The following is a 24,370-nucleotide window of genomic DNA, read 5'->3' on the forward strand; positions in this document are numbered from 1 at the left end:
ACTCAAAGTCACAAATAAAGCAGCCACATACACTTAAGGGGTAAGTTTATTTAAAGGTTTGGGAATAGAGAAGTTTTGAATTATTGGACTCAGTTTTCTCACATGCACAAAAGAAAATCTAACTTTTAAATCTGGCCAATCTCACATTTGCTTGTTTGCTTCTCTTCATAAAAGCACAGAGTAAAACACTTTTACGTAAAGCACTCTAAAGCAGCGGTCGCCAGCCTTTCGGACCTCACAGACCACCAGTCGTCCGCAGACCACCGGTTGGCGATCGCTGCTCTAAAGTGTCCCATATATGATGGTATAACACTGCATTTTTACCTGAGTAAGCAGATAGGCACACCTACATCATAAGCATCTAAAATGTTTCCTTAATAAACAGATTCCTAGACCCTACCTCAGACCAAATGACTCAGAAGAGAGGAAGGGGGAGATCTACTGTATTTTATTTTTTAAAATTTCCTAGGAAATGTTTCACAAATTATAAGGTACAACCCTTCCAATTTATGCTAATATCATTGGTCATCAGCTCTAGTGCTAGTCTGTGAAACAGGAGACTGATGTATTACAATATTTAATTTTTTAAAATTTATTTTTTTATCCTCACCTGAGAATATGTTTACTGATTTTAAGAGAGACAGGAGAGAGAAACAAATATTGATCAGTTGCCTTCTGCATGCACCCCGACTAGGACTCGAACCCATGACCTTTTGGTGTACAGGATGCTGCTGCAAACAACCAAGCCATCTGGCCAGGGTTGTACTACAGCTTTAAAAAAAAAAAAAATTGTGGTAAATACTCATAATGTAAAATCTGCAACTTTAACCATTTATAAAGGTACAATTCAGTAGCAATCAGTGTATTTACAATGTTGTGCAACCGTCACTATTTCTCAATTCAAGAACATTTTCATCACCTCCAACAGAAACTCTTTACTATTATGCAGTCCCTACTGCACCTCCCCCCAGCCATTGTCAACCATTAACCTGCATTATCTCTATAGATTTGCCTATTCCAAATATTTCATATACAAAGAATCATACTATGTATGCTCTTTTTGTGTCCAGCTTCTTTCACTTAGCACTATGTTTTCAAGGTTCCTCCATGTGGCAGCATATATGAGCACTTCATTCTTTTATATGGCTGAATAATATGCCATTGTATAAATATACCACATTTTGTTTATTCATCCATCCGTCATAGATATCTGGTTGTTTCCATCTTTTGGCTATTTTGACTAGTGTTGCTATAAACATTTGTGTACAAGTTTTCATGTGAACATCGCATCATTTATTTAGGTATATAACTAGGAGAATCGCTGGTTCACATGGTAATTTTATGTTTAATTTACTGAGAAACCCCAACAAACACAGCAGTTGTACCATTTTACTATCCACCAGCAATGTATGAGGGTTCCAATTTTACCACATCCTTGCCAACACTTATTTTCAGTTTTTTAAAAAACTTATAGCCTTCTCTGTGAGTATTAAGTGCTATCTCACTATGATTTTGAATTACATTTCCCTAATGAAGATGAAAATCTTCTACTGGGCTTGTTAGCCATTTGTATATCCTCTTTGGAGTAATATCTATTGAAATCCTTTGGCCATTTTTTCAATAGAACTATATGATGTAAATTGTTGTCTTCCTTCTTTTTTCTTAGTAATTTTAGAGCTAAAAGTTTGTCAAGTTTGTTCATCTTTTTTTTTTTTTTTAAGCTTTGGTTTCATTAACTCTATTATTTTCCTATATTCTACTTCATTTATCTCTAATCTTTATTATTCCCTTCCCTCTGCTGGTTTTAGATTTGATTTTTTGTTTTTCTATTTCCTTAAGGTTAAAGTTAGTTACTGATTTGAGTTTTTTTTTTAAATATTTTTTATTGATTAAGATATTACATATGTGTACCCTCTACTCCCCCCCCCCCCCCCCCCCCGCTCATCCCCTCACCCCCCTGTTGTCCGTGTCCATTGGTTAGGCCTATATGCTTGCATATAAGTCCTTTGGTTGATCTTTCCCCCTTGCCCCCACCCTCCCCTACCTTCCCTCCAAGGCCCGACAGTCCAATCAAAGCCTCTCCGTCTCTGGATCAGTCCTTGTTCATCAGTTTATGTTGTTCATTATATTCCACAAATAAGTGAGATCTTGTGGTATTTATCTGCTCTCCAGTTCCATCCATGCTGTGGCAAATGGTAAGAGTTCCTTTTTCTTCTTCCTCTTCTTAAAGAATACCTTTCAGCATTTCATATAATGCTGGTTTGGTGGTGATGAACTCCTTTAGCTTTTTCTTATCCGTGAAGCTCTTTATCTGACCTTCCATTCTGAATGATAGCTTTGCTGGATAAAGTAATCTTGGTTGCAGGTTCTTGCTATTCATCTCTTTGAATATTTCTTGCCACTCTCTTCTGGCCTGCATGGTTTCTGTTGAGAAATCAGCTGACAGTCGGATGGGTACTCCTTTGTAGGTAACTGACTGTCTTTCTCTTGCTGCTTTTAAGATTCTCTCTTTATCTTTTGCTCTTGGCATTTTAATTATGATGTGTCTTGGTGTGGTCCTCTTTGGATTCCTTTTGTTTGGGGTTCTCTGCGCTTCCTGGACTTGTAAGTCCATTTCTTTCACCAGGTGGGGGAAGTTTTCTGTCATTATTTCTTCAAAAAGGTTTTCAATATCTTGCCCTCTCTCTCCTTCTGGTACCCCTATAATTCTGATGTTGGTACGCTTGAAGTTGTCCCAGAGGTTCCTTACACTATCTTCATACTTTTTGAATCTCTTTTCTTTTTTCTTTTTCGGTTGGGTATTTTTTGTTTCTTTGTATTTCAAATCTTTGACTTGATTCTTGGGATCCTCTTGTCTGCTGTTGGATCTCTGTAAATTATTCTTTATTTCAGTCAGTGTATGCTTAATTTCTAGTTGGTCCTTTTTCATGTCCTCCATGGTCTCACTATACTCCTTGAGGGATTCATTAAATTTATCGGCGGTTTCCATAAAATTCTTGACAAACCTTATAAACGTGGCCTTGAACTCTATATCCAGTCGTCTGCCCTCCTCCGTTTCTGCCAATTGTGACCTGTTTCTTTGTCTCCGCATTTTGGCTGCTTCCCTGTGTTGAAAGAGTGGCCCTGCGCGCCAGGTGTCCTGTAGGGCCCAGTGGCTCAGCCTCCCCAGTTACCTGGGGTGGACACTCTTGGTGCACTCTTGGTGCCTTGGTTGTTGTAGGATCACTGGGAGGAATTGACCTCCAGGCCAATTGGCTGTGGGAAGCAGCTGTGTCTGAAGTGGGAGAATGGTCCCCCTCTGACCACTGGGTACAGTGGCTCCTGGATCTAAGGAGGTGCTAATTCAGCCCCTGCCTGAGGCCACACAGCCGGAGCCACGAAGAGGCTCAGCTGTGAAGCAATGCAAGCCGCTGCGGGGCCTTGGGCCTTCTCTTGGAAGTTCCGGGTCTGCCTGGCTGGACTGTAGTTAGGTACATTCACATGCAAAAGCCTCTGCCGCAGCCTGGGTGGGGCGGGGTCTCAGGGAGTCAAAAGGGCGGAGAAAGAAGCTATGGCTGATTCTCCGCGCCCGGAGTCGCGCGTCTCAGTGTCCCGGTAATGGCTGCAAGCACCTCTGAGGGAAATCCGCCCTCAAGTTCGCCCGCTGCCGCCTGACAGAGCAGCCTCTCCCCGTATGAGTCCTGGGTCCCCAGAGACTTCCCGGAACCGGAGTTCAGAGCAGTCGGGAGCTTGTGATTCAAAAAGACAGCCGCGTCCTCAGGTGCCACCCCCTTTCCGCGCGTGCGAGCCGCCGCCGTACCTCTGCACTCAGCCTCCGCAGCTCCTCTGGCTCTCAGCGTGCTTTTCTTTTCTTCTAGTTGTAGAAATTACACTCAGCCAGCCTTCCTGTTGTTCTGGACGATGTTTGCTCCGTCCTTTGGGATATTTTTCAATTGTTGTGTGAGGCGACTATTTCCCGGTGTTTATCTATGCCGCCATCTTAGTTTCTCTCCCCAGACTTAGTCCTTTTTTTTTTTTTTAACATAGGCATTTACAACTATAAATTTTCCTGAGCACTGCTTTTCCTATATTTTTTGAAATGTAAATTAGTTTTTTTTAGATTTTTTTGTTATACACACACAATAAAACATTAAACACTATGTAAAGCCATATTTAGTCTGCAATTCACTTCCCATGCTTTCTTTCAAAGTCCCAAACCTCATCTCAAAAAAAAGATCACTCACACTCATTAAGACAGCTATTATTAAAAACAACACCCCCCCCCCCCCCCCCCCGCCACACACACACAAATAACAAGTCTTGGGAAGTATTTAGAGAAATTGGAATCCTTGTATATTTTTGGCAGGAATTTAAAATGGTGCAGGTGTTGTGGAAAACAGTATTGGCTACTTCTCAAAAATTAAACATGGAATTACCATATAATCTAGCAATTCTACATCTGGGTATATATACCCAAAAGAATTGAAAGCAGGGAGTTGTCTGGGTTGGGTATCTTGGTTGGAGTGTCATCCCAATGCACCAAGGTTGTGGGGTTATATACCTGGGTTGGGGCACATATAGGAATCAACGAATGGGTGTGTGAATGAGACAACAAATTGATATTTCTCTCTCTTTCTGAAAATCAATTTTTAAAAAAGCAGGGAGTCAAGCAAATATTCGTACACCCATGTTCATAGCTACAGTATTCACAATACGCAAAAGGTAGAAGCCACCCAAATGTCACTGAATGGATATCCAATTGTTATATATACATACAATGCATATTATTCAGCGTAAAAAACAAATGAAGTTGTGAAACATACTATCACATGGATGGACCTTGAAGATGTTATTCTAAGTCAGGGGTGGGGAATCTTTTTTTTTGCCAAGGGCCATTTGGATTTTTATAATATTCTCAGGCCATACAAAATTATCAATTTAAAATTAGCCTGCTGTATATGGTTAAACATTTAATTAACTCTCACCCCTAATGCCTTGGCAGGGCCAGACCAAATTATTTCACAGGCCTTAGACGGCCCTCGGGCCGAACGATCCCCACCAGTGTCCTAAGTGAAATAAGACAGACACAAAATAACAAATATTGTATGATTTCAATTATACTAAGTATTTAGAGTAGTGAAATTCATAGAAATAGAATGGTGGTGGTTAAGGATTGAGAGAGTATGGATGGAACAAATGTGGAGTTATTGTTTAGTGGGTACATAGTTCCAGTTTGGGAAGAGGGAAGAGTTCTGAATATGCATGGATGGTTGCACAACAATATGAATGTATTTAATGCCACTGAACTGTACACATAAAAATAGTTAAAGTGGTAAATTTCATGTTATGTATATTTTATCACAATAAAAATATTCAATACACCACCAATGTTTCTAAGTCCTATAGTTTACTCTTCAATTCTTCAAATGCTTTCAAGGTAGCTGTAGAATTATCATTCATCTTTACATGAATAGATGGCAGTGTATGTTTCAGAGTTTTGATCAGTTTCAGGGGCTCTCTATTCACATCCTAAATATTTACTCCTAAAAGGCCATCTTCTAATGTCCATTTCAAAGCCTATATATAATGGCTTCCAACTACTGAGCCAGTTATTAAGTTTATTCCATAAAGTAGTAACAATAAAAAGTGGAAATGTTTGTGTAATTATTTCAATATTTTATTACTTTATGTAATAAAATGAAAAAACTGAAAAACGAAGGTGCTGATGTGAATAAAAAAGGTCTCAAAAACATAATATATGATTGAAAATTTTCTAGTACTATGTTAAAAAGAACAAATCTTTGGCCTAAACTGAATGCTCACCGGATTTGTTAATTGTATAGTCACTAGTGAAAGAAAACAAAATTTTAAAAAAGTAAAAAACCTGAAGAAATTTTGGAGCCACACCAAAGACTGAAGTACAAGTGATAATTTTACTATATTTATAATATCTTTATCAGAATCTCCCTCTCACACATATATACATGATGTAAGCATTTCAGAGATGAATTATGTATGAATATTCTATTTTAGAATATCTCATTAAAAGCAATTGTGAGATAGGGCCATGGACCAATAGTTATTTCTGAATTTCCTGTGTTAAATTATGTCTAATCCTCTCTGATAAAAAATACATAACGAAGTTTCTTCATGTTCTTTTACCTCAAGAAGAAAGAAGAGCTTGTATTTCATACACATTAAGCTAACAATTATTTCCAACAGAAAAACATTATACTCCCAAAGTATAAATGGAATAATCTCTTCAATTTCAAAATAATCTGATTAGGGCCACAATTTGCATGAGGACTATTAAGTACTCTGTAACTCATTTAGAATTTAACGTCTAGGTGTTTTATTCACTAAACACCAACAAATTACAGGCACTGTTCAAAATATATACATAAGTCTGTATATATGTGTAACTCATAAATATATAATACTAGGGGCCTGGTGCACGAAATTCGTGCACTGGGTGTATGGGGGGGGGGGGGGGAGAGTGTCCCTCAGCCCAGCCTGCCCCCTCTCACATACTGGGAGCCCTCAGGCGTTGACCCCCATCACCCTCCGATCGCCTGATAGGCCCCTTGCCCAGGCCTGACGCCTCCGCCAGAGGTGTCAGGCTCGGACAGGGGACCTCCATCTCCCCCCGATCACTGGTTCTGGCCCCCGCCCAGGCCTGATGCCTCAGCCAGAGGAGTTGACACTCATCACCCTCCGATCACCAATCACCGGATCGGCCCCTTGACCAGGCCTGAGGCCTCCGGCAGAGGTGTCAGGCCTGGGCAGGGGACCCCCAGCTCCCCGCGGTTGCAGGCTCCGCCCCTGCCCAGGCCTAACGCCTCTGGCCTAGGCGTCCGGCCCAGGCAGCGGGGACCTGCAGTGGCAGCGGGGGGCGCCGCGATCGTGGGCTCCGCTTTAGGCCCAGGCAAGGGACCCCTAGCTCCTGGGACTGCCAGCTTCGACCGTGCCCAGCTCCCATCGATGGCTCCACCCCTACTTCCTGCTATCACTGGCCAGGGCGGCAAAGGCGCCTGATTCTCCGATCATGGCTGGGGGGCAGGGCAAAGGCGGTCCCAGGGCCGCCTTTGCCCTGCCCCCCAGCTCTTAGCTCCCCCCTGGGTTTCAGATCACTGTCAGTGGCAGGGGGCTTCTTCCTGCTTTCCCTTTCGCCTCCCTGCATTGTGCCTACATATGCAAATTAGCCGCCATCTTGTTGGCAGTTAACTGCCAATCTTAGTTGGCAGTTAATTTGCATATAGCCCTGATTAGCCAATGAAAAAGGTATCGCCGTACGCCAATTACCATTTTTCTCTTTTATTAGTGTAGATAATCTCTGAGTTTCACATGTAATGGAATTGTTTCAGTTGCATTTTCTACATTCTCTTGAATATCACTTAAAAAAACAACTACCATTCTTTTACCAATGTCTCATGGCATATCTACTTCAACTTAGTGTTTCTGAAATTTCTAACCTAAATTGACATTTTATGTTGATACTGATGTGACTATTTATTCTTTTCTCAGCAATTACACTATGGTGAAATTTTAGTTACTGATTATGAAATATACTCTTCTGAATATTAATATATTTATAAGATGGAGTCACCCTATAATCCATAACTGAATATTACTTAAAATACTACTGTGCAGAAAAAAATAAAAAACTGACCACTAAAACATTGCAGAAATCTTCTAACCCTGTTCAAATTACCTCATCCTGTAAGAACTGCTGTTAAGTTTATAATGAAAGGAAAACAAAGGAGCTTATTCTGACATTATCAGAAGCAAAACCTTGTTTTTGACTTTTTGTAAAATGTAAACATATATGCCATTAGAGCTGAAGTGTCTGCACACCCATCTCTGAGCACATATCCCCAACTTCCTCTCTCCTAGAAGTTACCATTTAGTTTAGGTATTTCTGATTTGCAGTAATAAAACAACCAAACATAAGATAATAACTTTCTGAATACCGCTTAGCTACAGTAAACAAACTGTTATAGCCATTGAAGAGGAAGACTCTGAAAAATGGTTAGAAGAAAAAAAGAATAGTTGGTAAAACTAGGTGTTTTTTTTAAAAAAGTGTATTTTATTGATTTTTTACAGAGAGGAAGGGAGAGGGATAGAGAGTTAGAAACATTGATGAGAGAGAAATATCGATGAGCTGCTTCCTGCACATCTCCCACTGGGGATGTGCCCACAACCAAGGTACATGCCCTTGACTGGAATCAAACCTGGGACCTTTCAGTCCGCAGGCCGACGCTCTATCCACTGAGCCAAAACGGTTAGGGCAGAAACTAGTTTTTATTTTATTTTATTTTTTTTTATTGCTTAAAGGACTACAAAGGGTATTACATATGTGTCCATTTTTTTCCCCTCGCCCTAGACAGTCCCCTAGCCTCCCTTATCCCCCAGTGTCTTATGTCCATTGGTTATGCTTATATGCATGCATACAAGTCCTTTGGTTGATCTCTTACCCCCCTACCTCCTGCCCCCCAACCCTCCCCGGCCTTCCTGCTACAGTTTGACAATCTGTTTGAGGCAGCTCTAGAGACCATTATAAACTTTTGAACAATAATAGATACAGGGGCAGAAACTAGTTTTTTTTTTTAAGAGGCAGGTAGGAGGTGGGCCTAGGCAGTCCTAAGGTACAAAGGTGGGTTAGGATGAGATGAACATTGATTAGTTGCATCACTTTACAAGTAAATTGCATCTAATTACCTGCCATTCAAGTTATAAACCAACTAGAGGGCCTGGTACACAAATTCGTGCACCAGTGGGGTCCCTCGGCCTGGCCTGTGGGATCAGGCCAAAACCGGCTCTCTGACATCTCTCAAGGGGTCTTGGATTGTGAGAGGGCACAGGCCATGCCGAGGGACACCACCAGTACACAATCGGGGCTGGGAAGCGATGTGGGAGGTTGGCCAGCCGAGGAGGGACTGTGGGAGGGCTCCAGGGCTTGTCGGGCCCTTCTCGCTCAGTCCTGATCGGCCAGATCCCAGAAGCAAGCTTACTTACCAGTCAGAGCGTCTGCCCCCAGGTGGTCAGTGCACGTCACAGCAACTGGTTGACAGGTCGACTATCTGCCCCCTGGTGGTCAGTGCACGTTACAGTGAGCGTTTAAGTGGCCTTAGCATATCATTACCATATTATGCTTTGTTTGGTTGAATGGACGACCAAACACTTAGCATACTAGGCTTTTATTATATAGGACTAGGGGCCCGGTGCACAAAAATTTGTGCCCCCGGGAAAGGGGGGGTCCCGCAGACCGGCCTGTGCCATCTTGCAGTCTGGGACCGCTTGAGAGATAATGACCTGCTGGCTTAGGCCTGCTCCCGGGTGGCAGAGGGCAGGCCCAATCCCTAGTGCAGCTCCTGGTCGGGCTCAGAGCAGGCCCGATTGGGGAGTTGGGGCGCCGCCCCCCTGTCATGCACAGAGCAGGGCGGATCGGGAGGTTGCGATGCCACCCTCAGTCACGCTCAGGGTAGGGCCGATTGGGGGGTTGGGGCACCGCCCCCTGTCACACTCAAGGCAGGGTCGATGGGGAGGTTGCGGCGCCATCCCGTCACGCACGGAGCAGGGCCAATCAGGGGGTTGGGGGACTGCCCCGTCACTCACAGAGCAGGGCCCATCAGGGGGGTTGGGGTTCCGTACCCTGTCACGCACAGAGCAGGGTCGATCAGGGGGTTGGGGAGCTCCCCCCTGTCATGCACAGAGCAGGGCCCATCAGGGGGTTGGGGAGCTCCCCCCTGTCACATACAGAGCAGGGCAGATCAGGGGGTTGGGGCGCCGCAAACTGTCACACTCAGGGCAGGGCCAATGGGGAGGTTATGGCTCTACCCCGTCATACACAGAGCAGGGCCTGTTGTGGGGGGGGAGGGGGTTGGGGCGCCACACCCTGTCACACAAAGACCAGGGCCGATCAGGGGGTTGGGGCACTGCACCCTGTCACACACAGATCCGCAGGGTGATCAGGGGGTTGGGGAGCTCCCCCCTATCAGGCACAGAGCAGGGCTGATCAGGGGGTTGGGGCACCTTCCCGTCACGAACAGAGCAGGGCGGATAGGGAGGTTGTGGCCCTGCCCCCTGTCACACACAGAGCCGCAGGGCGATCAGGGGGTTTGGGCGCTGCCCGTCACGCTGATCCCGGTGCCGGGAGGCATATTACCCTTTTACTATATAGAATAGAGGCCTGGTGCACGGGTGGGGGCCGGGTGGTTTGCCCTGAAGGGTGTCCTGGATCGGGGGGGTGGGGGGGGTTCCCACTGGGGTGCCTGGCCAGTCTGGGTGAGGGGATGATAGCTGTTTGCAGCTGGTCACACACCCTTCAGGGTGGGGGTCCCCACTGGGGTGCCTGGCCAGTCTGGGTGAGGCGCTGAGGGCTGTTTTCAGGCTGGGAGTGATGGAAGCTCCCAACCGCTCCTTTTTTTCTTTTTTCTTTTATTCTGGGCCAGCTTTAGCTCTGAGGCTTGGCTCCAGCTCTTAGGTCTTCGCTGCTGAAAGCAGGTATCTGGTTTGTTTGGGTTCTATAATCGAAACACTGTATCAACTCCAGCTCTGAGATCCCGGCTGGCTGAAAGCAGGTTTCTGGGGTTTTGTTTAGCTTCTATATTTGTAACAATGTTTCAAACTGCAAGCTCAGAGGCCGGCGGGGAACGCTGGAGTCCTCCATCACTGAAGCAAGCAAGCCTCCTGTTCGCTTCAAGCTGCCTGGCTGCCGGCCGCCATCTTGGCTGGCAGTTAATTTGCATATCGCCCTGATTTTCAATGGGAAGGGTAGCGGAGGTATGGCTAATTACCATGTTTCTCTTTTATTAGATAGGATTGTTTCTGATTCTCTCTCTGATATCCCCAAATTTGGTGGTTCCTGTTCCTCGATCTCCATCTTTCCAATTGTCACAAGCTGGTTCACCTTCATTCAGAACCCTTGCCTTGCTCTTCTAGCCACCTGTCAAATTTATCTTTCTGCGACACTGACCTGATCATGTGTACTCCCTTCAACCTTTGATAAAAGTGGGAAAAACAGAAACCTACATTATTATGGTAAAATTGTGGGTCACTTTTTCTTTTTAACGCTTTGCAGTCGTATTAAATTTGGACATGGGTGTCGTACTGGTCGGAATTAATTTCCATTGAAAGAGCAGTGATACATAACATGCAAGATTATGAAGGATAAACAAGATTTATTAATTCTTTTTTGGAACTACATCACTACTAGTAGAATCACTACAAACGTTATCACTTTCTACATCAGAGTCAGTATTCAAGGTGCCAAAATAAAACTCTTCATCGTTACTTTCAGATTCACAGTACACTTCTTTCGGTAACTTTCTTTTTGCCATTTTGGAGTATTATTTTGAAATATCTTAACAAGCGAGAATGCTTAATTACAATTAAACGTAATTTGTAAAGCTTTATTTGAAATTCTGCGAAGTATCTCCAAAGCTTGTCGATTTCTTCACTCTCAAAAGGCGACTGACTCGCCACAGTGTTTTGCATAGCGAGTGTGGAACAACCGCGTTTATTTATATTGAGTTTCGATATCTCCGATTTGTCGGGGCAATGTTTGGGTTCGTGACAAGGTCGCTTAGACACTTAAGAGCTTTCAGAGAAATTATGAACTGATACATGAATGAATACAGTTAAGATTCGTACGGTTCCTTGCTGTGGTGGCTGAGAGCAGACATACGACCGGAACGGTAAAAAAGCTTTGGTGGCTGAGAGTAGACAAACGACCGCAAAGGGTTAAAACTCCTTCAATGTTGTTAAATTACCTGATTAATATTAAAAATCTGACTATTTTAAAAATTAAATCAAACATCCTTGGTAATTCCTGTAGAACCTTTACAACTTTGTTGTATCTCTATCTTCTTTGTTGAAGATCAGTCTTGCCTCGTACTGTCAAGACAGACCCCAACTATCTATTATATAAATATACCACCATGTCTTTATTCATTTACCTTTTGACATCTGGGTTGTTTCCAGTTTTGTACTATTGTAAATAATGCTACAATGAACTAAGTGTATAAGTCTTTATATTGATATAGGCTTTCATTCTTAAAGGTAAATAACCTGGGTTCTATAGGTGAATTTTTAACTTAAGAAACTGCCAGGTTTTTTTCCAAAGAGGCAGTAGCATTTTACATTCCCACCTGCACTGAGTTTCTAATTGCTCCACATCCTTGAACATACTTGGAATGACCAATCTTGTTACTTTTAGCTATCCTGGTGAGCATGTAGTGGTATCTCACTATGTTTTTAATTTGCATTTCTTTAATGTCTAAAGGTGTTAAATATTTTTTTCATGGGGAATATTAAGTCCTCTGTAACTCATTTAGAATTTAACCTGAGGGTGTTCTATTCACTTATTTGATACTAGGGGCCCATTGCATGAATTCACGCATCTTGAAAGGAACTGTGGGCCGAGAAGCTGCGGTGAGCACAGGGGCAGGTCTCGGCCCATCCTCCGTGCCCCTGCTCAGCCCCTCCTGCTGTGGCCTGCCCCCTGCCGCTGCTGCTCCCAGGCGCTGATAGCACCGCCCCATCAATGGGTGCGAGTGGTGGCTGCCAGCCCCAATCGCCCCTTAGGAGCAGGGGGAGGTAGAGAAGGACTCAGGGACGATCGGGGCCAGCAGCTGCCACTCGCACCCACTGACAGTGCGGAGCAATTGGGGCCAGCAGCAGGTGCAAGCGCTGGCAGGCCCGTGGTACACAAGGAGCAAAGAATTTTCAGTAACCACCAGAGGCTCGCCCCAATGACAGCAACCGGTGCCACACCTTGGTCTGGCGCCCCCGCTCAACTGCTTCACCATCCCGCTGCAGCCTACACCCACCATGTTCCGTGCTCTGCCACCTGCTGCCCGCCATGTTCCGCGTGCACTCCCTGGTGGTCAGTGCACATCATAGCAACTGGCTGTTAGGTTGTTTGGTTGTTCTAGCATTCGGTCTATTTGCATATTAGGGTTTTATATATAGAGATCATATATCGTCTTTGGTAATGTGTCCGTTCAAACCTTTTCTCTATTTTTAAAATGGGCTGTCTTCCTAATTATTGAGTTGTAAGAGTTGTTCATATATTCTAGATCAGTGGTTCTTAACCTTGGCTGCACATTAGAACCACCTGGGAATCTTTTTAAAAATCCTGATTTCTGGGCCTCATCCTCTGGAAATTCTGTTTCTTTGTTATGGGGGGGGGGGGGGCCACAACATTAGTAACAAAGAAACAGAATTTCTGGAGGATGAGGCCCAGAAATCAGGATTTTAAAAAGATTCCCAGGTGATTCTAATGTGCAGCCAAGGTTGAGAACCACTGTTCTAGATAAAAAAATTTTGACAAATACATGTTTTGCACATATTTTCTCCTGTTCTGTAGCTTATTTTCAAAACAGTTTTGAAAGAATAAGGTTTTTTAATTTTAATGAAGGTCAATTAATTGACTGTTCTGTTACTATTTGTACTCATGTCCTGTTTAAGCACTTTGGCCAAACCCAAGGTCTCACAAATTTTCTCCTATATTTTTTGTAATAGTGTTATTGGTTTTAACCCTTACAATGCGGTCTATGACCCATTTTGACCAATTTTTGTTCCTAGCCTTGTGAAATAAGAGTCCAGGTAGATTTGTTTCTGAGCTTATGACCAAAATCTTGAATTCAATTTTTCCTCCCTATCCTTTCTTGCATCAACACTTTTGCATTTGCTCCTCTATTTTAGAAAGTTCTTCACCTGGAAGGTTCATTCTCATCTTTTAAATTTCAACTCAATACCACTTCCTCAAAGAAGGCTTCTTTGATCCCCTTATCTAAAGTGCCTCTCTAGTTTACTCTCTCACTACCCCCTTTACTTCCTTCACAGTCCTTATCACCATTGATAATGATTCTTAACTCTACCTGGAAACCTTACTTCCTTGATGATTCTTGTATATATTTCCCCATGCTTAGCACTGTGCTTGGTACACATACAAAGCACTTAATATCTAAATGACTGAATGCATCTTCACCACTACTGCCTCAAATTTCTCTTCTGGATTATGTTCATCAGTTTATTTCTATATTCCCTTTTTGCAGTATTATCTTGCTCTTAAGGTATTCTCTACACTATGCCAGAATGATGTTTCTAAAACATGCTGTATGTCTTTAAATTTAATATATCATCAATTGTAATATGCAACATTATCTTGAATACCACTAGAAAGAAGTGTTGCCTATGAGAACTATAAGACACAATCAATTGCAAGATGCATTACAATTTCAGAAATGTTAAAATGCAAGAAATATAGGTCTTAGAATTAATGGATTACTGTAAATCTACCTGCTACCCTGCAGATTAAAATCCTTAAAGTTTAATGGCTCTCAGTGCCCTCAGGATAAAAACTAAATTCCTTAGCAAGGCATAAGAAAACCTTTCACTATGGGTTCTACCTACCAGTCTAGGCTCATTTCTTGACACTCCCAATCTTATACCTTATGCTTCAGTTTATTTTGTACTCCTAAACTAAGTACTTTTACTGCTCTGTGCCTAAATTAACATGTATTCATCATGCACCTACACATCAAATATTTACTCAGGGTCTATTATGATCCTAGCCTTGTGTTTACAAAAGAATACCTGGCATCAAGGAATTTCAAATCTTTCAAAAGAATCACACTGGCAATGAAAACGTAGTAAGTACAGTAACAGAGTATTGTGAAAGTACAAAGAAAAGACATAATTCTGTATGATTACAGACACAGAGCTCAAGAAAGGCTTAGAAGAAGAAATGCAGAACAAAGTCTTAAAGAATAAGAGGCAGCCAGGTAACATGGAGGTAATAAGATACTGAGATCTTATTCCAGTATGTATAAAGGAACAGAAAGAATGTAACTGTGAAGTGGGGTGTGCATGTGTGTGTAGCATGAGCAGGGGTGGGAGTAGACAAAAAAAGCTCTTTATGTGGTAAGAATGTGGAATAAGAGAGGGCAGAGTCCAAATAGGAAGGGTGAGTCCAGATGGGAGAGGTAAACAGGAGTTAGATGATAAAGACTTTATCTATAGAGGATAGAGACTACTAAAGGGTTTTAAACTGGGGGGATGGGAGGGGAAGGACTTAGGTCAATTTACATTTTAGAGAAAATGATCTAGAGCAGTGGTTCTCAACCTTCCTAATGCTGCAACCCTTTAATAAAGTTCCTCATGTTGTGGTGACCCCCAATCATAAAATTATTTTCATTGCTACTTCATAACTGTAATTTTGCTACTGTTATGAATCGTAATGTAAATATCTGATATGCAGGATTTATTTTCATTGTTACAAATTGAACATAATTAAAGCATAGTGGTTAATCATAAAAACAATATGTAATTATATATGTTTTCCGATGGTCTTAGGCGACCCCTGTGAAAGGGTCGTTTGACCCCCAAAGGGGTCGCGACCCACTGGTTGAGAACTGCTGATCTAGAGGCTATAGCAGATTTCAGGACAATGGTCTAAGCATGAGACCATGGAGACCTGAAACAAGCGCTAAGTAGCATGAATGGAAAGGAGGAAGTAGTTTTATGGAATGTTAATCAAGTCAGTTTGGGGACATGAATTCTGAGGGACATACAAGCAGAACACTCTAATACAGCTGTTGCCAACCTTTCGGACCTCACGGACCACCAGTTGGTGATCGCTGGGTTAGAAAGAGAATTCTGAAGTACTCAATTCAGATAACAATATGTAAACTGGCACCAATTTAAGACCATGAAGGTAGATGAGTACTAATGCTACCTCCTGCAAGAAACCTTCAACTCCAGTTTGAGTTAGGTATTTATCCTAGGTGCTCCCACAGCACCCTAAATTTACCTTTTTAATACTAATTATGCCGAAACCGGTTTGGCTCAGTGGATAGAGCGTCGGCCTGCGGACTGAAAGGTCCCAGGTTCGATTCCGGTCAAGGGCATGTACCTGGGTTGCGGGCACATCCCCAGTGGGAGATGTGCAGGAGGCAGCTGATCGATGTTTCTCTCTCATCGATGTTTCTAACTCTCTATCTCTCTCCTTTCCTCTCTGTAAAAAATCAATAAAATATATATTTAAAAAAAATACTAATTATCATATTAATATTGTATTTATTGACATACCTGTTTTCTCACTTTATTTGAAGCCTTTTAGGGGCAAATACAAAGTCTTTTATTTCTTTAATCTCCAGCACTAAAACAGTGCCTAGTACACTGAAAAGATGTAGGAAACAGAAAAATGCCATACAGTTAATGGTGTGGAGTAATATTAATCATCAAGCACATGCAATTTGCTGGGTATTGTCCTAAATAATTTATAATTTTTATATCCTTTAACCTTCACCATAATCCTAAAAGGGATTTCCTATTATCATCCCAATTTTGCTGATGAATAAACTGAAGCTTAGAGAGATTATTAAGGTGCTCAAGGTTATTATAATAGGCAGTGGAAACAAGATTTGAGTCCAGGCAGAAGAAAGGTAGGTAAATAAGTAGAAAGGAATAATTCTACCCAGGAGAGAGTGACATTTTGAGCTGTACCAGGGTAACAGAAAGCAATTCATCAGAGGGAGTAGGGAGAAAGAAAATATCTAAGCAGACAATAGTACTAAATATCAAGGTCCCCCAGATACTTATGTAAAGAGCAAGAAAAGACCAGAAGATTCTCATGGCCACTTTCAACCCTACAGCTTAATTTGAGATAACTCTCAGTGCTGGGAATCCTTAGTATTTGAATAAAAGAGTGATTGATTGTCTAAGGTTAAGTACAGCACATGCAGAAAACAAAAAGGGTCTGTGAGTGAATACTTGTTTTTCAACAGAGAAGTCTAAAGTGTATTCTTTGAAATTTAGAATATTAGAAATTTAACTGTAATGCCTCATTAGGTGTATATATGCCATTTGCATATATATGCATCCTTCTCCTCCAGTGCTTGAGCATTATAAAGGTCATAACCCTCTCAAAGGCTAGCCGGCAAGACTAGAAGCAACAGTGGCCTCTAGTACCCAAAGGTACAGTAGTTCTATTTCTGAGCAGCAACCCAGCTGAAATAAGAGAAATTTAGCTAAAAGCTATAAACCAAGGTTTCAACCACAGTGGAAACCATCATAATCCCAGGGTTGAAAGCCAATGATAATTTTTATTCTTTATATTATTTTACCATGACGTGACATGAATAGTTTATATTCCTTGATGACAGTCCTAAGCAGATGACCTTTGATACCTTAGCCCAATGGTTGGCAAACTGCGGCTCGCGAGCCACATGCGGCTATTTGGCCCCTTGAGTGTGGCTCTTCCACAAAATACCAACTTCTGCGCATGGGTCATGAAGTTTCAATCGCACTGTACATGCGCGCCCGCACGTGGTATTTTGTGGAAGAGCCACACTCAAGGGGCCAAATAGCCGCATGTGGCTCGCGAGCCGCAGTTTGCTGACCACTGTCTTAGCCTGACAGTTCGTAAATACTAATGAACCTCAGTGTACTCTAAGACTCACACAGTAAAGTTATCACTAAGAACTATTGCATATTCAAAATCTAAAATCCTTGCTACCCTCATCCACAATATCCTCTTATTCTTGCATCTATGCCAATCCCTCCCTCCAAAGCAATAATTTTTTAAATCACAACTTTCTATTTCAATAACTTTTTTCTTCCCACATTCAACTTAACAAGTATGTATTGAGTCATTACTAGGCCAGCTATATTAGTAGGAAACTGTCCCTACCTTCAAATAGTTTATAATCTAGCAGGAACACCAAATAAAATATACAAAAAGAGACATACAAAAAATTTTTTAAATGATTTCAATAAAAGACAAAAAATGGAAATAGTTTGAGGCCATGAAGGATGGGAACATTTTTTGATTAGGAGAATGATAAATATGGTCCATGGAGAAAGAACTCTAGTTAATAATCAAAATCTTTCATTTATCTCAGATTCTCTATCCATATGCTCCACAGCTCCAATAGCAGACCTCTTCCACTCTCTTCATATTTTCAAATTCCCTGCCACCTTTTGTTTCAATCTCTTCATTCTTTGAGGAGACTGAAGACTATTTATAATGCATCAAAGTTTATCTTTCCACTTAGAACTTTATCTGTACACTTCTCTTTTATCTCCCAGGAAGGTGTATTTTGGTTCTGTTAACTCCTGGCCACTAATTTTTTTAAAAGTATATTTTGAGTAGAAATGACCAAAGAAGGATTTGACTCACAGAGAAATGGAATTCTATGAATGGTAATTGCTGCCTGGTCTCGGGTAATATCCACCCAATGGCTTCTGCATACAAAGAGCAGCTTCGAAGTCTTTGATCTGTTGTCAAAATAATAAGACACTCTCCCATCCTCTACCACAATTATGAGTCATTTTAGCCTAAGGGCCCCATCAAGGAAATTCACACCTTCCAACCTGATTAATATATTTACTTATTAACAACATTTACAGAAAACCCATGGCAATCCCTATCTTCTCCCAGATGTTATTTGGAATAAGAGCCAAATGATACAGGATCTGTGCTGGTACACACCATCCCAGATTCTACATAATTATGAATGTTTCTTTTGGAGAACTGACATCCTCTATGGTCCAATTATGCCTCTGGGTTCTTTCATTTTTCAAGAAGCAGTTACAATGCTTGATACTTTTGGTTTACCAACAGTTTCCCTCAGATAAATTTTTACTCCTTTGCTTTTACACCATTGTGTACTAACAGCTTATCTTCACCTAATGCCACTGGGCTGTGTTCTCAAATTACATTCATTTGGTCACCCCAAAAGGTCTTAATAAGTTTCCCAGGCACCAGCTGTGACATAATTTGTCTTCCTAGCAGTTAAAACTTCCAAAGTGTTCCCTGGGCTACAAAGTACAGGTAACTTTTTTTTCTTTTGGCAGGGATTCAGTTGCAACTGGTGCATATATTATGAGCCTATGCCGTCAAAAGGAAAGAATTCTCCAACAGAATAGAGGTATATGAGAAATTTAAATGACTGGCACCTTAAAAACTACTGGGAAAACTTTCTATCTCAGTTAAGTTTCTGGCATAACATACTAAAAAAAAAAAAAATGAAGCTTAGCTTTTAATAAGCCCTCCTTATCTGTGGTTTTGATTTCTAAGATTTCAGTAACACATGGTTAACCATGGTCCAAAAATAACAGAAAATTTCAGAAATAAAGAACTTTCAATTTGCATGCTGTTCTGAGTACCTCACTTCATCTCATCACATAGGCATTATATCATCTCGTATCTTCACAAGAGTGAGTACAGTACAATAAGATATTTTGGGAGAAAGAAAAAGCCCACAGTCACATGAACTTTATTACAATATATTGTTATAGTTGTTTATTATTAGTTATTGTTGTTAATCCCTTACTGTGCCTAATGTATAAATTACACTTTATCATATGTATATGTGTATGTATGCACAGGGGAAAAAACAATATATACACAGGGTTTTTGGTTCTATCTTCAGTTTTAGGACAACTAGAAAAAGTTTAGAAGGGGTGACTTACAAAAAGTATGTTCCTAAGAAATAGAAACTACAGATATTTACTTGAATTTATATTTTGTGACACTTAAACAGGTAAGTGCTAAGTAACTGATGTGTTATACAAAATATTATCCATCTACCAAATTTTAAAAGCAGCCTTTAGTTTTTCTTATATTCCTTTACTGAAAGACCTCAATAAGTAAAAAACAAGTGAAAACATTTAAAATTTTTCAACAGATTACAATGTACTGCTGTCCTAACATAATAAAAAAATCAATTTTTTTAGACTCATAAACTATTTAAAATAAGCTTTTAGAAATACTGTGGGATGTGAGGATGATCTGGCTGCAACATCTGTCACCCCATTGATCGCCAGGGTTGATTCGGCTGATCTGGCTGGCTAGGCGGGTGTCCCCCTCCTCCCTCACCGATCCATGTGCGTCCCTCCCGAAGTTGCGCACTCGAAGAGGACAACCTTCCCCCCAGAGGAGAAGACCGGTCTTCGGTCAAGGGTATACGAGTAGCTGCGCTCCCCTGCTAGAACCTCCAAAAAATACTGTGGCCCTGCTGGTGTTTCTCAGTGGTTAAGAGTGTTGGCCCTCCTACCACAGGGTCATGGGTTCAATTCCCAGTCAAGGGAGTGTACCTGAGTTGCAGGTTTGATCCCCAGCCCTAGTCAGGGCATGTGTGAGAGGCAACCAACTGCTGTGTCTCTCTCACATCAATGTCTGTCTGTCTGTCTCTCTCTCTCTCTCTCCCGCTACTCCCGCCCCATTCTCTCTAAAACTCAATGGAAAAAATATCCTCGGGTGAGGATTAACAACACAAAACATATATGTATAGTGGACACTAACCTAGCATTATCTTGGCAATATTCAAGTTTGACTCTAAAAAATGTAAACATCAGCCCTAACCAGTTTGGCTCAGTGGATAGAGCGTCGGCCTGCGGACTGAAGGGTCCCAGGTTTGATTCCAGTCAAGGGCATGTACCTGGGTTGCAGGCACATCCCCAGTTGGGGGTGTGCAGGAGGCAGCTGATCGACGTTTCTCTCTCATCAATGTTTCTAACTCTCTATCCCTCTCCCTTCCTCTCTGTAAAAAATCAATTAAATGTATATATTTTTAAAAAGTAAAAATCACAATATAACATTATTAACTAAAGTGGTTTCTACCAAGTTGTTTGCCGAACTCTCAAGTCCCTTGTCATTTATCTTACTAACTGCTAATAGAAAAGATGAATTCTGCCATTTCTAAGTCTCCACTCCTAGCCCCAGGATGTGTAAGGGTGGGAGGGATAAGAATGAGAACCACAAAACCAGGCAGGATCCCCCTCCCCCAAAGTTTCCCACCTCCATGCTCTCAAGGTCATTCAGCATTTTTATGGAGAGAAATGCTGAATGACCTTGAGAGCATGGAGGTGGGAAGTTAATGTTTGTAACCATTCAAAACATTTTTTAATATATTTTTTTATTCATTTCAGAGAGAAAGGGAGAGGGAGGGAGGGAGGGAGGGAGGGAAGAAGGGAGAGGGAAAGAGAGAGAGAGAGAGAGAGAGAGAGAGAGAGAGAGAGAGAGAGAGAAACATCAACGATGAGAGGGAATCACTGATTGGCTGCCTCCTGCACCAATGTGCCCTTGACGGGAATCGAACCCGGGACCCTTCAGTCTGCAGGCCAATGCTCTATCCACTGAGCCAAACCAGCTAGGGCACCATTCCAAATATTAACTCCTCTTTTTTCACCATCCAGGAACTGTCTTTTTTTTTTTTTTTTTTTTTTTTTAATATATTTTATTGATTTTTTACAGAGAGGAAGGGAGAGAGATAGAGAGTTAGAAACATTGATGGGAGAGAAACATCGATCAGCCGCCTCCTGCACATCTCCCACTGGGGATGTGCCCGCAGCCCAGGTACATGCCCTTGACCGGAATCGAACCTGGGACCCCTCAGTCCGCAGGCCGATGCTCTATCCACTGAGCCAAACCGGTCTTGGCCTGTCTTACTTTCTTAAAGGACATCACTGTCTCCTAAGGAGAAAGTGATAAGGAAGAGAAGTTCCACCCTGACAACTGTGATATATAGCAAAGTTCACTTGCTATCTCATGGAAAGAGATAAATCTTTTTTCTGTCTAAGACTAGTTTTTTACCTGCTCTAAGACCCTTTTTTAAACTAACAGGAAACTTGCTTCATCAATTACCATCACCGCTCACCACCAATATCACCTTCTCTGCTGCACTTTTATCCTCAAGATATCTTTGTGCTCAAGTCGAAACATCTTAAAAAATAAAAATTAAAATTGGCCTTTAATTTAGCATCTTCTTCTAGGTACTACCTTCCCCTCTCAGGCAAATTTTTTGAAAGAGTGGCTATAGTTACTGCTCTCAATTCCTGCTCAGAATTTTCCTGAGCCTCGTTCTCATTTTACATCCCCTTTCTATGGCTTCAACTATCATCCATAAGGTGAACATTTTCCAAAATCTTATTCTAGCCAAGACTAATATGAGCACTAGACTCCAGCCATCTATAATATCATCTATATACTATATGTACCTCAAAGTCAACATCCAGAAACTGAATTCATAATCTTTCTAACAAATTTACTCGTCATATCCTGGTTAACTATCTTTTATCTAGCCTAGATTCTGTAAGTTATGTAAGCCTCCTCCATAGGTTAATCAATAGAGAAGTAATCAGTAGAGAAGTAATGAGCCAATGACTACCCTCACTTTTCCGGTTGCCAAAATGGGAATAATCATGCCTATGTTCACTTACACTACTAAGAAATCAGTAAGATCTATGAAAGTGAATGTTCAATTGTTTGATTAATGTGAAAGAATTATAAATTCTTTCTGAGTGATTGGAGAAAGGGAAAGGCCACACTTCATTTGCTCCAAACTCTCTCAACATGTGAAAACTCCCCATGACTGGAAGTTAAAATTCCCATTGTACTGTGGAGATTATGCTGACTAATGACCACAGAAGGCTCAGAATGAAGCTAGCCTATTTAACAATAGGCAAACATGGTAATTGACCGTACCTTCGCTACACCTCACATTGGCTAATCAGTGAGATATGCAAATTAACCACCAATAAAGACGGCAGTTAATTAGCATACGTAGGCTCAAAGCAGCGGAGCGAAGACTGAAGGTGGCTCCAGCTGGAGCGAAGGCCTGGGTCCCGGGTGCCAGAGGAAAACCGGTGCCAGCAGCCAGGGGAAGAGAAGGCCTATTGCACGAATCTTTTCGTGCAACAGGCCTCTAGTTTAAACTACAATAATTTAAATCATTTCTGTAATGATAAGGGCATTGATTCAAAAGTACCCGCCCTCAGTGAATTTGTTATTTACTTGGAAAATACTAAATGCACACAAATATTATGACATAAAAGCCTATAAATACAATTAGTGTTATTATACAACAATTCCCAATTTAAAAATAAATAAAAAAATTTCAGAATTTCTTGGGAATAAAGAAAAAGGAACAAGTAACCCAAAAGAGAAACTATAGTTTTATATCGCCAATTTTAATGTCACTGATAAAATACACAAGTTTTATATAATACTGCAAAGAAAGTGTTGCAAAAAGCAAGACACTTTCTGCTATACAACACAATTAATTACCTTTACTTGGGACTGATTTCTTGACTGAGGCTACATGATCTTCAGAGCTTGCAAGACGCCTCAAAACATCAGCCAAAGCTGCCTTTAGCACAGTGATTTCATCTTCTTGTTGTTGAACTCGTAATTCAAGAGCTGAGAGGCGATCTTGAACATCAGAAGTACTTGCAGCAGATATACTATCATCTATAAAATAAGGGAAATATGGAATATTTTTAAGTAAACTGCTTAAGAATCTAATGACAAGAACTACATGTCTTTTAAAAGATAAGAAAAATTAAAGGAAAAAACCTTATTTTTATACAGATTAACTTATAGAAAAATTTTATAGCTATTTGAACTAATTTAAAATAGTTAAAGTTAATATGTCAAACATAATTAAAATTATGAAACATTTCCCCAAGGTCAAATTCCCTTAATATTTTACCACTTTTTAAATAAAATGTTCCCTAAATATATCACTTTGTAGACTTTTGGAAACTTACAATACAAATCACTTCAGTTTTGCTTTACATATCAGATTGAGAACGACTCACCTTCAGCATCAATGACCAGAAAGCATGCTTTAATATTATATTGAAAAACCCTACAAAACACTGCTATGTAATTAGTGAAAGACTCTCTGTTGTTCCTTCTTTCCACCTAACACTTCAACTTTATGAAGAAAGGGTATGGTCTCCATAAGCACATAGCTGTATTTGCGTTAAGTATGTAAAAATAACAAAAAGACTATTTAAATAAAGTTTAGCTATAACATAGCAATTACAAAATACTTCCAAAGCTATGTAACTTTAGAGTTTATTTCTTTGAACCTTTCTCCATCTTTAAATAAGATTATAATGAGGAATGTATCCAGTACATGTTTGACATTCAACAAATGACAGCAAAATACAGAAGGTAAAATTTAAGAGCTTTAGGCACACTGGTTACATAAAAGATATTTGTCAAACTCTGAGATGCTTGAGAAAAAGGACTAGTAAGAGCAATTCAGTCTCTCACTTTAGAAATTTTTATATTTGAGGTCCTTTTCATTCCCATAGTGATCTAATTTAGCTGACCCCGTAAAACTCTTTGTAAGTATGTTATAGTATGGTCACTGTTTTTTTTTTTTGGGGGGGGGGGGTGGGTGGGAGGGGCGTCTGCCCAGAATGCTTTCCCATTTTCCTTCTTCTGGTGGGAAGAGCAACAGATCTTCTCTTTTGTGGAACTACACCATTTTGTGAGGTCCTGTTAGGGCTGTCAATCTATGATGCCTCATTCTCCCCTTTACCATCGCGTACTATTAATAGGTTGAACCATATGAAATGGATGTTTAGT

At 41.1% G+C, this 24,370-nt stretch overlaps 1 protein-coding gene across 3 annotated transcripts in view; it reads right to left on the reverse strand.

Annotated features, from left to right (window-relative positions):
• The window catches only part of EML4 (EMAP like 4), a 160,054-nt gene that overhangs the window by 72,872 nt on the left and 62,812 nt on the right, over positions 1 to 24,370 (reverse strand). For all 3 annotated transcript variants that reach the window (XM_081100907.1, XM_081100909.1, XM_081100908.1), the window contains exon 2: positions 23,057 to 23,239. In XM_081100907.1, the coding sequence (XP_080957033.1) occupies positions 23,057 to 23,239 (183 nt within the window). The remainder of the gene's footprint in view (positions 1 to 23,056; positions 23,240 to 24,370) is intronic.

This window comes from Myotis nattereri, assembly GCF_964212035.1.
Source record: "Myotis nattereri genome assembly, chromosome: 10".
Taxonomy (NCBI): domain Eukaryota; kingdom Metazoa; phylum Chordata; class Mammalia; order Chiroptera; family Vespertilionidae; genus Myotis; species Myotis nattereri.